At 38.0% G+C, this 15937-nt stretch overlaps 1 protein-coding gene across 1 annotated transcript; it reads right to left on the bottom strand.

The window, feature by feature from the left end:
- Window positions 1–7: 7 nt before the first annotated feature.
- Window positions 8–14393, bottom strand: LOC306859697 (uncharacterized protein). The gene is made up of 16 exons (XM_079400885.1): window positions 14163–14393; window positions 12115–12205; window positions 11180–11341; window positions 10102–10182; window positions 9363–9453; window positions 7901–8034; window positions 7353–7502; window positions 5299–5379; window positions 5126–5201; window positions 4814–4959; window positions 4571–4717; window positions 3550–3798; window positions 3224–3385; window positions 2611–2832; window positions 1752–1809; window positions 8–802 (listed from the first exon to the last, which is right to left on the bottom strand). The coding sequence occupies exons 1-16, from the start codon at window positions 14234–14236 to the stop codon at window positions 693–695; spliced, it is 2034 nt and encodes a 677-aa protein (XP_079257011.1). The 5' UTR covers window positions 14237–14393; the 3' UTR covers window positions 8–692.
- Window positions 14394–15937: the final 1544 nt, after the last annotated feature.

The raw sequence follows: 15937 nt of genomic DNA, 5'->3' as shown, positions 1-15937 counted from the left end.
CATATTTAAAATTTAAAGTGAACAGCTGAAGCAGTGTTACAACTGTTTTATCACTGTTTATTTGTCACAAACAATACAAAAACAGTACAGACATCTTTTCTAATGAATAACTTTGACTTCCACAGGACAAATAGTTTTTTTGAACAAAAAGTAGAAGGCCATAATGAAAGAAGTATAAATAAAATAAAAAAAAATAATAAACAACAATAATAAAAGCTTACATTTAAAACTTAAATAGAAAAAATAACATTTACATTTGGTATGTATTAAAAAAATATGCATATAATTACAATTTCAAATAGTTTGTAGGACTCACAAACTAAACTAAATGCAAAAACTCCCAAAGTATTTTTCTTATATTCATATATACATAAATGCGTCCAATCATTGTAATACACTTGTTCGTACCAAATGCATACAGCAGTCTGAAACCATCACCACAAAATCAAAGGGTATTACATGTGCAAAATATGTCATAGAGTCACGGAATAAACAAACTGTGAATATCCAGATACTCGGGCATGCTAGTCCTCGGTGAGAACATGCCCAGTGTGCATGTGTGGCTTTGATTAGTCTGCTATGTGTGCAAGCCCGGACGGGCATAAGCCCATTGTTCTCTTTTATGACCATCTCTGCTGTGTTGTCATAGCGCCCAGGCCTTGAGCTCCAAAGTAAGCCGGTGTCCGGTGTGGTCAAGGTCCAGGCAGCGGCTGAATCATTCCATTATCCGGGTCAAACTCCCAAATGTTATCATAGTCCATGTCCTGGTCATCTGGATCCACTGGCTGAAGGTAAGAGTCATCTGTGAGAAGCAAAAGACAATGATTAATGTCTTCAAATATTTAGTTTAAAGCCATGATTTTTCCATGACTTTTTAGAATTTTCATGCCTGGAAATCACAGCTGTAAAATTCCCTGTTTTCAACGATTGAAAGCTACCCTACTCTTATGGAATGTACTTCCGATACTGGGATTCAGTATCAAAATCCACATGCCAAGTTTAAGAAGTTAGTAAACTGAGCCATCTAAATAACTTCATGCCCTAATTTAAGATCTAACATATCGTTTGTTGTGTTCTTTTTCACAGAAGGGCTCTAAATGTCTTGCAGGATCTCCCACTTGTGAGCTTTAAATCACCCTCGGTGGTAATTCTGTCCATTTGCTGGTCTTTCCTTCATGTGCCACCTGCAGAGCTGTCATTTAAAATACCCTGGGCCTGAGCCATATTACACACACAACCATACACACACACGCTCCTTCATCTGCACTCTTGTTTCCACTGTCATGTCCTGCTTGGGCAACCGCACCCCATCAAACCCTGTGTGTGTGTGTGTGTGTGTGTGTGTGTGTGTATGTATGTGTGCTGGAGAAGGTCATTCTAAAACCATCCTATTAGCTGTGCCGTGAGAGTCTGCTCTATGCACGTGTCACCATGGATTATTTCATCCTTATGGTGTTGTGTTTAAACCTGACAAGTGAATGTGTATACATGTGGCCTAATTAGACAATTAAGCTATTCATATAAACAGTTTTTTTTTTTTCAATCAGTTGAACCAGTCTATAAAACATACTGATGATCTAGGTCAACATTTCACACGCTAAACAAAACCTGTGCCCACAAAACTGGTCGTGCAACTCGCTGTGTACATCTTGTGTATCTATTTCTCTATCTACATCTGTGAGACGTGCATAACATCATGCCATTGTGGTGCTGTAACTGCCTCCTAACTTTAGCATGTTAAAAATTCTCACCTGGCAAGTAACTGTAAGATATTTGCTGCTCCGTGACAGTGTGACCTGAGAAACCTCTCTGTAAAAGACAGGCAACAGGAGATCATTTTTATATACTGTTTTGAAGCTACATTCATGTAGAACAATATTTCTGTCTATCTTAATTATTTTTTTGTCCTATTAATTCATTACAATATACATTTTGTTCCTTTCAAAAGTTTGAGAAGTGTTAGATTTTTTTTTATTATTATTCAGCAACAGGGGAAAATTAAATTGATCAAATGAGACATTAAAGACATTTGTTACAAAAAAAATCTATTTTCAATAAATTCTCTTCTTTTGAATTTTCTATTCAGCAGAGAATCCTGAAAAATAAATACAGTATGTCACAATTTCCACAGAAATAATAAAGCAGCACAGCGGTTTTCAACATTGATAATGATAAGAAATGTTTCTTGAGAAATAAATCAGCATTTTAGAATGATTTCTGAAGAATCATGTGACTCTGCAGACTGGAGTAATGACTGCTGAAAATTCAGCTTTGCATCACAGGAATAAATTACTATTTGAAATATATTCAAATAGAAAAGTTATTTTAAATTGTAATATTATTTCACAATTTTATTGTTTTTACTATATATTTGATCAAATAAATGCAGCCTTAGTGAGTATATAAGCAAAAACTTAAAGAAATCCTTCCAACCACAAACTTTTGAACAGTAGTGTGGATTGAAAAAACAATTCAAATGTACAATGACTAATTTTGATATTTTGGGGGGAAATAAAGACAAATTTTGTGATACAACTATCCTGGTATCATAATGACGCAAAAAGCCTCATTAAAAGAGTCACGAAAGGAAATCAACTATCATTCCATTACCTGAGAAATGAGTTTGTGTTCTGGCTGTCGGTTTGGGGCGGGCAGTAACTTCAGTTTGGAAACGGCCTGGGCACGTAGCTCATCAGACCACTGACTGCTGACCAGCTCGGGCTCCAGGGCCTGGCCGTGTCTGATTTTCCGCCCAAGAGGAGGAGTGCAGAGCCGGAAGGAGGGAGGAAGGAGAGGAGGATACGACTGCTCAATGGAGCCCCGAGAAGAGTGCTGTGTTGCAGAAAAATATGCACTTCGTGAGATTTGAACTCACTCAAAAGGGTGATTTAAAAGATAGCATTGTAAACTAAACCTGACATGCTCCGCTGATTAAAGGATTTAGACCTAAACCAGTTATGTAATCCAGGTTTGAAATCCCAACAAGTGTAAACCTGCATTCCATGTAGAAATATTGTCTCAAATGTACAAGTTAGAAGGAATCACACTTTGTCTCATTCGCTCAGCAGCCTTTTTCATTATGCATCTGGATGGATCAATAAGTAATGTAGGCTATGGGGACGCTCCATGGCTTTAGCTCATCAAATCAGCGCCCCTGCTTTCGGGGTGTTTGGTCACCGCGGTGTCAAGTGAGAGAGCGGATCTAATATCCTGACCCACTTACCGATGCATGTGCAGAGCTCTCCTCCAGAGGGTACATACTAGGGGTGCTGGGGTCGTCATAAAGTGGCGAGAGAGGTTTGCGGTGGCCAATCAATTCTGAGTGGCGGTGTGGAACTAAGAGCTGGTGTTTGACATTTGTCTGTGGCGTGCTCCAGCTGTTTGACTGAATAAAGACAGATGGAAAAATATGTTATACTTGTTTTTATGCATTCCATCTCCCCAAAAGCCAAAATTCAAAACTGATGCAAATAAGGCAACTATCACCTGTCTTCAAAGTGAAGAAACCATACTAAGTAGTGCATCAGATTATAGTCATGCTCTGCTTACCTTGACTAGCGGGGCCTTCTCGATGCGTTGAACGGGGCCGTTGCAGTGCACCGAACTGTACGGCATGTTGTAAACCGGTGACATGGGCCCCTCTGAAGGAAGATAGGATGTCTGTGGAGGGGAGGAGTAGTGGAGTGAAACAGGACGGTGGTCAGGGGCCGGTCGGACACGAGAGGAGAAGCTGCTGCTCCTGCTGCCCAGGTGAGCCGAGTACTGTGTGTCTGAAGAGTTAGGCCTGCTTGAAATGAACTGTATCAACACACACAACACAGAAACTGATTAACTGGACTGTATTCACATTCTTTTACCAGATTACAACAAACTTTGTACTCTGTTCGACAACTTTCCACTATCCAATCAATTTCAGTGGATAAAATTTAGTGCAAAAAAGGTCTAGTCCTACATTTTTTTTTTTTCGTTTAAATCAAAAATATTTAGCTTTACGGACATAAAATGTGCTGTGAATGGCAGTTCATGTTGACTAAGAGTTAAAATGTTGTAGCACCTTGTCATATTGTGGTTGAACATCAACACATGCATCTATTAAGTAAATTGTTGGGTTGTGTATGTGTAAACCTCAAATGTGATTTTGAAAGTTAAAGAGTTTTTTAAAGTTCTTTTTAAAAATGTTTATAAGCGTTTGAATAACTACAATATTATGGACACTTTTGGAGGATACTTGGTAAACAGTGTTTAGTACTAATCCACAAGAGTCTTGTAGGTGGTAACACAATGGAAATTGATTGCACACGTTAATTATTAACAGCCCAACTGAAACACTGCTGATCTTTTTCACAACCACATGTGCTGCTCCTCCAAAATAAACATGAAAGTCATTCTTATGAATAATGCCCCATATTTTAAATCTTTGGATAACCACTGCCTAACCCAATTTCATACTAGATATGAAATCAAACTGTGCAAGTGGTTCACCTGGAAAACTAGGAAAACCCATTGCAGATGGGCAAATATGTTCACAGCTTGATGTTAATGGGTTTGAGTTGTTGAGATAGACACTTACACAGAGAGGCTCAGCATAACCAGGGGAAATAGAGTTTTCATCGGCACTGGGCAGCTGGAGCTCATGGGATCTGCGTTTGTCCTGGGACTGCCTTAGTGAGTTGGTAGCTCCATGGCTGCTATCGCTCCACCTGTCAAACTCTGGAGCCTGAGAGTAATGGAGGAGAAAGTGAATATCTCACAGCATTTACATGCAGTATCTAAGATATTCAACACCATGTCCAAGATGGAAGTGATCGCTCACCTGTTTCTGTGTTGGAGTGTAAATGATGTCATAGACAGGGGGAGGAGGGCTGAGAATGGGGACGTCAGCACTTTTGAAATACTGGATCCAGTCATTGAACTTGCTCTTGTCCAGACAGGACACGATGATGGGGTTTATCAACTTCCCTAATGACAAAACCCACAAGAGTTACAGTCAGATATGCATCTGTGCAGAAACAGGGTACAGCATGATAGGAAACCAGTCAGAGTTTACACTCATCTTTATGGCACATATCAGATCTTTGTCAAGAACTATAACATCCGGTAACTGAAGTTTGACTTATTAACTCACCCTCGATCATAAATGTGTTGGGCTTGATGTCCTGGCATGGAGTTGTAACTGTGATCATGTTGAGAGGAAGTTTGCCCTGCAATTGCAAATACATTCAAGATTATTTCCTGAGCCCCTCATTATGTAATGTTGCTGCTGTATTCATTTGTGCAGATGAAATTATTTTGAGATACCTTGTAAAAGAGGCCATTACTCTCTTCTGACAGAATTATGAGATAGTTGGGATACAACACCAGCAGACGGTCATACTGCTCCTGCAGCCAAACAGATTAATTGAATCACATTCATTATTGCTTATATATAGGCCTACACTACAGTAAAATAGGCAAGAAGCTAATATTGAGTAACTTGTTTTAGTCGCTTTATTGCAGTTACTTTATCTATATTTGGTCCACCAACATATTATTTCCAAATACGCAGCAGAGCTTGTGTGTCTTACACTAGTTGTGTAAGCAACACACTAGTTGTGTCCCAAGCGATTCAGAGTTTTTGAACAAATCGATTGAAAGACAGATTGAATTACTCATTAGCTTGCTTCATTCCTAAGTGAATCAGTGTGTTTGAACAAATCGTTTGAGTGAATGGCGACCCCAATTGTAAGTCGCTTTGGATAAAAGCGTCTGCCAAACGACTAAATGTAAATGTGAATGATTCATTGACTCACGGCTCGTGATGGGAGAAATTAAGCTCTTTGAAATTCTGAATCAAATTCTGAATCATTCTTTTGATTTGAAGCGCTGAAAAAATGCAGGCTGGTGTTACTTGCTGGCCAAAATGTGTAAATGCAACGAGCTCAACCTTTTACAAACCAATTACAATTGCTTTTATGAAATATAATCTACAAATAATGAAATATCATTAAATATGAAGAGTTGTACAATGCGTGTTCTTTTTTTAAAGGGCTTGGTTACTTGGCTAATTAGACAAAAACAATTAACTATCGCTGTTCCTTAATCATACGCACGTTTATGGAAATTCAGTAAAACTGAAACACATTATATAACTAACCAGAGATCTGTTAAAATCATAGACCCTATAGTTTACCAGTAAGAGCCCTTTAGCTAAGCCATCAGAATTTTAACAGTTTCAAAACAGTATGACTTAATTTACCCTTGTTTGCTGAAATCACCTGACTTGATGAGTTTGGTATGAATCACGGATTCGAAACAAGATTCACAAAGGCTTTGAAGAATCGTTTCGAAAGCGCTTGTTTGGAACACACAAATACGGACAAGCCGTAATAGTGAGTAAATCAAACAGTGCTGTTGGAGTGGAATTGGAGGTGTTGTGCCCAATTCTGACCCCTGCCAGTTTATTACCCCCCTAGTATTAGTAGGTTTAGGGTTAGGTGTGGGGGAGGGGTTAGGATTAGGGGTGGGGTTAGGATTAGGCAATCAGATAGCGATTTCAACGAGAGGAGTAATAATTTGGCAGGGGGTCGAAAATGGGCACAACACCGGAACTAACTGTTGTATAGCCTAATAATATCTAAGAAGCTGACCATCACTTTGCACAGCAGTGTGCGAAGCACAAATTTCTCAGAGGTCTTGCTCCAACCACGAGTGTGTGTTTTAACTCAGGGTGTGTTCAAAGACAGCTGTTGGGTGAGTCAAGTCAAGTGCGTGACGCAAGCAACTGGTTTACACACCCTTTTCACAAGCAGATCCTCTCCGCTCTTACAGTACACTTAAGAAGGACTATCAGTTGCTCTCCCTCCCTCACTCTCTGGGAAAGGTTTAGATATTTGGCCACATGTTCACCGGATATTGGGTTACACTACAGTCCCCATAGTATGAACTGGCGTGCTTTGTGTTTGTATGCTGTCAGTTCAAGGAGACTTGCTGAAATCAGGCAGACTCTGACTAATGAGGGTAGTGTGAAAGTGGCCATGCCAAAACAGACCCTAAGTGTAAACTGAGCTTGCTTTGCACCTCTTAAGAAAGCATGGGAGTGAATTTAGACCCTCCTCATACTAGGACCAAACAATTAATTCAAAGGCTTTTCAGAGTGAACGTCATTCTCAGTTGTGTAATGCCACTGTGTTCAAGTGAACTTCATTGTAATTGTATTTCCTTATCTTGAGTAATAAATGAAAATTATTTTTTTATGCAATTTATATTTATGCAAATATATTTATATTTTGTTTTGTTTCCATTTTTTCAGGTTGTATAAATAATCAAACCAAAACAAATGGTGAGATGATGAGAATATCCTGGAGATCTCTTACCTGACAAGGCATGTGTTGCAGCCTGACTTTCGTGACGTAAGTGATGGGCCCTAGACTCTCTCGTTGCGAGCCCTCCCACTCATAAATGGGCTCTTTACTGATGGAGTTCCTCAACTCCTTTTCCACTTTGGTCTCTTCTGAGCACTGCACCTTTGGAGGCAATACTGGGTTTAAATCCAAATTCAAAAGTAAAAACTGACATGACGTGTCTTATGATATGGGAAAGATAAAGGAGTGTCATCAGTATTGGGGATTTCAAAGAAATCCATAGCTTCTCGATTGCACGTCCCTGCTAATTATGGGATGCGGATGTTTGGCTCAGTTGCAATAGCATGATGTGTCAGAACAGGAAAAAAAAAACATGTCTTTTTCAAATCCAGCAAGGTGACCACAAAAGAAACCACTCCCTTATAAAATCCCAGAGGACAATGACCAACATTAGTCACTCTGACCTGAATTAACACCTTTTTTTACGTTCATTGTCTTATACTTCAAATTGGCAGCTAGCAAATACAGCTAATTCTGATTAAAGGTAGATTTTCCCGTACCTTAATTCTTGTGTATGTCTCTGGCACGATCGCACTGCCACCATTGGCCTCGATTTGTTCTTTCAAAAGCCCAAACCAGTTGTTCATCTCCTCTTCTGTCGAGCAGTACACGATGATAGGATTTAAGCTGACCCCTACAAAAGTCAAAGACAAGGGGTCAGAGGTTAGGTCAGATGACTACGACCAGTGACCATCTGGATCTCTTTAAAACCTGCAACAGGTTGCTGAATATTTTGGTGAATTTCTTATTTTTAAGTATAGATGCATTTGTCTAGATACCGTTGCTCTGTTTCATGTCAGTGTTGACACTTCTGACCCTGAGAGCAAATAATCTGTTTCAAGAGCTCTTAAGATTGCAACATGCCATGCATTTGCAGTAAACCAGTTGTCCCTTCTTGAAAACTGCTATTCTGAAAGTATGCATCAAACCTGCAATCTCCCTTTTATCAGACCCACATTCCAGCCATTATCAGCGTAGATATCAGCCACTCTGACCTGCCCTGTATAGTCATTGCCAGTTAGGTGTGATGTGTTCTCAGCAGAGACACGTGTTCATGTGCAAGACTTGGTCATTTTTTTTCCCAGAATACATATTTAATCAGGACTGGAAATGCTGCTGTATGCCTCATAGATGTCCAAAATCTCACTCCCAGCAATCTAAGACATCATCTTTCCAATCTAAAATGCAGTAGTGAGTCCTATCTGATATAATGTTGTGGCAAATAAGATTTATTCACTAATTTGGAGAGTGGGACTTAACATCACATAACGGCTAAGCTTTAATTCTTTTTCATTCAATCACAGCCACATTGACTCATCTTCTGAGAACGTTAAGCATAGTTTGAAGCGTTTTGTTGATTGCTCAGCGACAGCGGGAAAAAGCAATAAAGTCAATATTTTCTTATGTGGTAAATTCTCATAAAACTTTTATAAGCAAACTTGTGTGTTCAGGTCCAGTACTCTGGAATGTGGAGTACTCTAACTGTGAAGGAGAGGTGAAGAGGGAAAGGGCCCTCGTAGTTCCACAGCTGAGCGAGTTCAGGCGCACCTGTCGTATAACAAGGGGGGTCTTGAAGACAATTTATCTCTCTTCTGACTAGTGGCAAATGGAGGAGGGTTTACTTTTTGTTAGTGCTTTTGAACCTCTGGAATGTTCGAACATGGGAAGTGGTTTTGGGCCTACATAATGTGGCTTTACAATATAAGCCTCACCCGTCTTTTGTTTTCTGGTTAGTTGAGAGTCACAAATTCCACTCTTAAATATAATCACTGAGAACAACAGGGTTTGGAATAAAAATAAAAAAAAGACCTCCAAAATGTAAGAAATAAAATTTTAGAGAAACATAAAACTTTGTATTGGGCAATTATATGTATGATAACTAAATCTCCCCATCACTTTATCTTTTTGTTTCACGCGTACCTTTTCCTGTTTGTTCAACCTTGGATTATCAAGCACACTCACCGTTTATCTGGAATGCAAATTCCTGCGGATCACCAAAGCTGTTCCTGTTCTGCACCTTGCAAATTGTGAGCTCTTTGAGAGGAAGTGTTCCCTGTATAACAAAAATAAATCATAGTGAGTTTAGTAGCCTGACTTTATAGTGAATTAAATAAACATTTTTATATAGAGAGCCATTAGAAAATCTACATTGAAAATAATTCAAAAATATTTATATATTTTTAAAACAGTTAAAAAAACTATTTAAAAATAAAATTACATTTTATATAATATAATAACGTATATATATTAGTAAGTTTTAGATTTTATTCAAACTCAAATAAATGTTACATTGTTATGAAAATTATGACACTTTAGATGTCTGTCACTTTGACACATTCAGTATTACACAACACTTTCAATGATAATGAACATTTATTACTGTCGCCTCCCAGTGACTTAGGTTAATGAATACAGACATAATAAAACCCGATTAATACAGGTCACAACAGATAGAGCCAATTTTATGATTGAATACAACTTAGTGTGGCACTTATGGCATGGAGAGTTGACACATTTTACATCATCATAAAGCATAGAAAATCTGTAATATCCGTCTCCGTTACTGCATGACTCAAACGACAGTTCGTAGCTAAGGCAGTGACACAAGCATGGACATATATGGAGCTCTTTTGCATTTTGGCCAGTGGTATGCATTGTTTATTGTGTGTAACAACATGAGTACAGTAGGTGCATCTTTTACCTGGTATGTGAGTCCAGTTGTGTTGTTGGAGACAAAATGAAGATGGGTTTGGAACAGGTCCAGATAGCAGTCATGCACATCCTGAAAGAACAGACACATTCCATCAGCTCAGCATCGAAACAATCAGAGGGATCATTCTGGGTAATGCTGCTTTATAGGCTTGAATTCAACAACACAGGCAGATTAAAAGATTTCACTCTCCCATAGTCTGAATAGCAAGATTTTCAAAGGTCATGTTGAAGGCAAACTCCAAACAAGATGCAACATTTCACCCAGACAAAATAATAAAAAAAAAATAGACAGGGCATTAATGTGTGGTAAATGTAGCAATCTTTTTCACAATCCCTGGTATGAATGGTTAAATACTCCTGTGTAAATTAAGTCTCTGTGAATACTTTCTGAGAAGTGTTTGTTTGCTCAAAAGACTAGTTTAAAGCAGCTGACATTGATTTATCACAGACAGCTCATTTCCTTTCATCCAATCTAGGTCTTTACCACGTTACAGAATATGCCATTATCCCAAATACTGTTAGGTAACATTTCCTTTCAACTGTGATGTCCTTGCTGTACAGTATGTTCCCCTTTGACCCCATCCTGTGTTGATTTTTCTTCCCTCACCTTCACACTCTTTTTTTTCCCAGTATGACTACATGTTATCAAACCAAAGAGATTCCCACGCTTCAGAGCCAATGTGTAATATATCAGTGGTTTGATCAGTGCGCTCTGCCCCAGGTAATCTCTGCAATTCTGAGCCATTTCACAGCAACTCACATCCCTGCGTGTTCCGACACAGCCTAAACTCCCCAAACCGAATTGCATCAATTATTCAGCGAATGTACGTACGTCATTCCCACAGTGCTTCATACAACCACCATGTGACATCTTGTATCTTCCACCTGTTTGTTATGCATTACCTCATAGAGAGTGAGTAAGTGACTGTCACAGCTGCTTAGACCACCTTAATCATCATTTAAAAGTCTGTTTTGAAAGGTTTACTGAATGATTGTTCTTGACGACTCCGTGTTTGTTTTGGAGTTTGATTGGATATGTGTTTTAGATGCGAGTTGGTTTGTCTTACCTGGCAGTGCAGGAAGCGGAAGCGCACTTTGGAGCTGTGGATCATTCTGCCGTAGTTTTTTACGTTGATGCTGCTCTTTTTCCATCCACTAGCTGGGTCGTAGGGGAACGGAGGGTCCCATTTGATGTTCTCGATCGCCTCGAGATCTTTCGGTGACATTTCCTATGTCAGCACAGTGTTAAAAGTTAGTTCCTTTTCTCAGTAACATCTGATATGCACAGATGTAGCCTACTTTTTAAATGCAAAAGCCTAGCTAATAGGGAATGTTTTCAGAACTTCGTCTAATATACTTTAACGGTTTTCTCAAAGTTACAAGCAAAATCTTTTAAGTTAACAGCTTGAAAAACATTCAAAAATGTTAGCATCAAAATATTATTTATATGTTTACGCTCTAAGAATGTTGTCCTAAGTTATGACAACACTATTTTCAAATATTTTGTGAACATTCAAAGCTTCCAATTCTGATTATAGACTTAATGGAAAATTCTCTAAGAACATAGACTTGTTTTCTGGTAACATTCTACTAACATTTTCCGAAATGGTAGTATGATAAAAGAAAACCTTCTTAAAACATAAAAAACATGAAAAAATTTATGTTTTAAACCTTAACAAGCAATATTTTCATAACTTAAGCAAAATTTTAGGAAAATGTTCTTTAAACATAGACTTGTTTTCTGGTTACATTCTGCTAATGTTTCCCGAAAAGTAAAAACTCTTTTAAAACAAATTTGGGAAATAATATTTTTGTAATTTAAGAAAAATCTTAGGAAAAGAATCTTAGAACATTATCTGGTAACATACTGCTAACATTTCCAAAGCATAACCAAGGAAAAATTCTCGTAAAACTTGCAAAAAATTTGATGTTTTGAACATTCAGAGAACTTTTCATGATTTATTGAGAAGGTTAGAAAATCATTCGCTGGAAGGTTCCTCACCTTTCTTGGTGTGACGGTGCAGAGAATGTTGATGATGCTATTGGACTTCTCCTGACCCTCCTGCGGGTACTTTTTCCGGAACAAACGGCTGCTGCTCAGAAAACAGTGCACAAAACAGTAGACCCTAGTTAGTCAAGTATAGGGTTGTGGGATAAGAAAAAATGGATGCAACCCCACACAGGTGTTATCTTGACTCAGGATGATCAGTTAATCATGCTGAATCAGAGTCAATCTGTCTGTGAAGGTTCTGGTGCTCAGGGTCCCACACAAAAGATTACATCACCATTACACATGTCCATTCTTCCTTAGCTTGCACTAGTCAACATATCAGTTTTACATCTCTGTCTGCACCATTTAAAGAGAAAAAAACAATAAAGCTTGTGTTACAAGCTCATGAAATGCCTTTTGTTACCCATGACCCCCATTTATAATCATTAGTGTCAGATCTATATAATGAAGTCCTTCCTGTACAACGATAAACTAAGGAAGTCAATGTCAGCGAGGAGATCATCCTCAGCGAGAGAGACATCCTCAGTAACTCCCATGTTTTTCTTCTCTCTCTTTGTCAATCTGTCTCTGCTTTGAATGCAATTAGCATAACAACACTGGGCTCATTCATGCAAACAATAATAGGAAGTATCGGTGATTTACTAAGGCTCAGTGATGAACGCGTTTGGCATCCGGAGAATTCATCCGGGAGAAGTATGAAGGTTGTAGGCAGCTTGTTACACAGAACATGCTCGTAAAAGTGATGAAAGTTTGACATCAACAACTTTGTAACTTTATGTAACTATTTCCAGCGGATCACCTTTTGCTTTCATTAAAAATGCAACCATTCAGTGAATTTTAAATCTGATAGGGATCCTAAAGGGTCTGGGGTCTCGCTACACTGAACTCTGATCTGATATGTTTGCAGTAAAAATACAAAGACTTTTTTATGGCCTCGGACTCTGAACCCTAACTGGACCCAGCAACTTACTTTCAGAGCACATGCAAACCAGACACAACAGACAAACAGTCTGATTTAAAATAGGCCAACTGTCTATTTTATTGGCAGGTAGTCAGAAGAGTTGTCCAAATTGGACAGCAGTAAATTACACGGATCGCTGTCACTAGCAGAGCAAGCACAATAGTATTACTTTCTGCGCAGGATAAAACCAATTCTCTCAAAAAACCACGAAACCTGAGAAGTCTACCCTTCCCTGAAGGCTGCACTGGAAACAGAAATAGATCTAACTTCATTACACTAGTGAATTCTATCAGCAGATCAATATATCATACAGTATGAAGTGAGATCCTGATGCTGAGCTAATGAGATTTACAGACGGCATCATTACGCCGCTAAATTCAAATCTCTAACCTGTGTTCATCATGTCATTGTGCTACAAAATATCTTTTTCAATGAGTATTTTTGTCTTGTTTTCCATTAAAACATCATCATATATTACTAAACCTTTTAAGCGGCAAAATGGCAAAAGCTATTTTTCCCCCTTTGGCAAATTTTCCTTCTTTTAAATATAAAAAATATCAAATTTAAATGACATTTTAAGAAAATTTAAATAATAATAATAAATATTTTAGATTGCCAGTGGGGTGAGGAAAATAAAATGTTTCTGAAAGCAAATCTTACAAATTAATATCTTATACACTTTAAAATAAAATGTTTTTGTTGTTGTTGTAAATAAAACAGATGAAGTAAAACTAAAATCTCATGTTTAATTAAATACGTTATGTGCAGTTGTGTGTATTTGTGAAATTTATCAGGCACTAGTTTCTACAATTGTTTTAAATGCACACAAGTTTGCTTCTCAAGTAAACATATCTGGTTTTAATGACGATTAGACATTTCTACTGTAAAACAAGACAAAAATATTGATGTTACTTTGAGTTATAATATTGTTATTTATTTCCCAAACTTCTGGCTTTTCAATCCAATCCAAACTCGTACATAAGCCTCAAAACATTTAATGACATCCCACTTGTTTGCATGACATGTCTTCATACATTTAAAGCTTGATCATTTTAAGGTAGTTTCTCATGGTTCTTACCTGTTCCTGCGTATGAAGCTCTTGCTGGAGAACCTGAAGTTGTGTTGGGGAACGCATGACATACTACTCCCCATGTTGATCCTGGGACAGTGTGTGTATCTCCTCGATGAGAGAGTGCTGGTGTATCTGCCTGCAAGATCAATATAGTTTAGTGATCCCTGTTGTAATCCAACCTCCCTGGAGCGAGTGAGTGAGTGTGTGTCTGTTCACCGGGGAGACGAGACTGATACTGAAGCAGCAGACAGGCGAGAGTGGAGTGTATGAGAGAGGGAGTGTGTCAGTGGGTGGAGATAAAGTGAGGTGTGTGTGGGCAGGGGGAAGGAGGGAGACGAAGACGGGGGACCAGCGCAATGAAGTTCACACCTTCTGCGTGAGATCCCTTCACTAAATAAAGCCTAAATGACAAAGGGGAACGTGTAGCTTTTCACACCTTATAGTGGGCAAATGGCACTGATTTGAATGTTTGAACACTCTGATGAAAGAGTATTAAAGTCTGAAAGGAGCCTGCTGGTGTCACTTAAGAGGTCACAGCAAACATGTCTGGACATGGACATGCTCTGAATACTACAGGCTGATTATATTATTCACCAAAATAATTAATATATTTAAGATGTCTGGAAATCTGTGTAATGAAAAAGTTTTAAAACACTTAAAAAATCACTAAATGCCCACAATTTTCTTGGATTTTATTTATTGTTTATTACTACTGCTGCCACTACTAATAATAATAATAATAGTGAAGGTTAAAAAATGCTAATTGGGTAAGAAAAAAATTAAACATAACAGAAATTTGACATTTACTTTTTCAGTTTTGTTGAAAATGGAGGATACTGACTTGTTTCATTCATTCATATTTTTAAATGCTATATTAGCATCAAAAGCTACATTCATGGCGAAAATATAATAACAAATAATAAAACATAAATGATAAACTTTCTAACTTACGAAATCAACTATATAAAAGTAAATCTGCAAAGATATGATCATTTCTAAGTCGGTAGTCACATTACACTCGTCTGTACTTACTGTGAACATGGTGCTCATATGGTCTCTGCGAGTTTGCAAATGTGTGAGATATGATCTAATCAAATTAAAAGTGCAACACTCCTTGTATGCAATCAAGGAAGCACAAGTGAATAATCCCATGGTGAGGGTTTGTATCCCTGATATCCTCCAGCTGTCAGACATGCAGATTGCCTCAAGAATATTACATTATAACAAATGTAATTACAAGTTCTAGCCTCCCTCTTTGTATGTTTCTTAATGATGATTAGCCATTGTATGAGGCACTCTGTGTTTGAATGCATTCTTTGAATGCTTCTTCTAATGACGTGTAAATGTATGTGTATGTAAACTGCATGTATGCATTTCAGCTCTTGCCATTTATGGTTTCGTTCCCACAGCATATTTTCAAACAAACCCTCAGAAATGACATTTTAGAGATTATTGTTCTAGTGTGGGTGTTTGCTGATTCAAACCAGCTGAACCAGGAAATGTAAGTGAGGCCACGCCAGAGGCACTAAACTGACACATTCCAGCTCAAGCATTCCTTAATTCTCTATATTAAACAGCTACAGCACATTTATACTCTGATCAGATACTATGCCATTGCTTACTAGCTTACTGAGAAGTTCTGTGGTTCAGACTAATAATAGCTGAAGTTCGGTGCAATAAAAAACAGATCATATGAAGTATTGCACAAATATGAGGATATCATTCCTCTGTTTTATTAACTCACGAAGATCCTCTGTTTTTTGAAATAATAAATATGGCGA

The sequence above is a fragment of the Barbus barbus genome, assembly GCF_936440315.1.
Source record: "Barbus barbus genome assembly, chromosome: 40".
NCBI lineage: Eukaryota > Metazoa > Chordata > Actinopteri > Cypriniformes > Cyprinidae > Barbus > Barbus barbus.
Note: the sequence above shows the minus strand (reverse complement) of the source record. Positions and strands in the feature narration are given on the sequence as shown.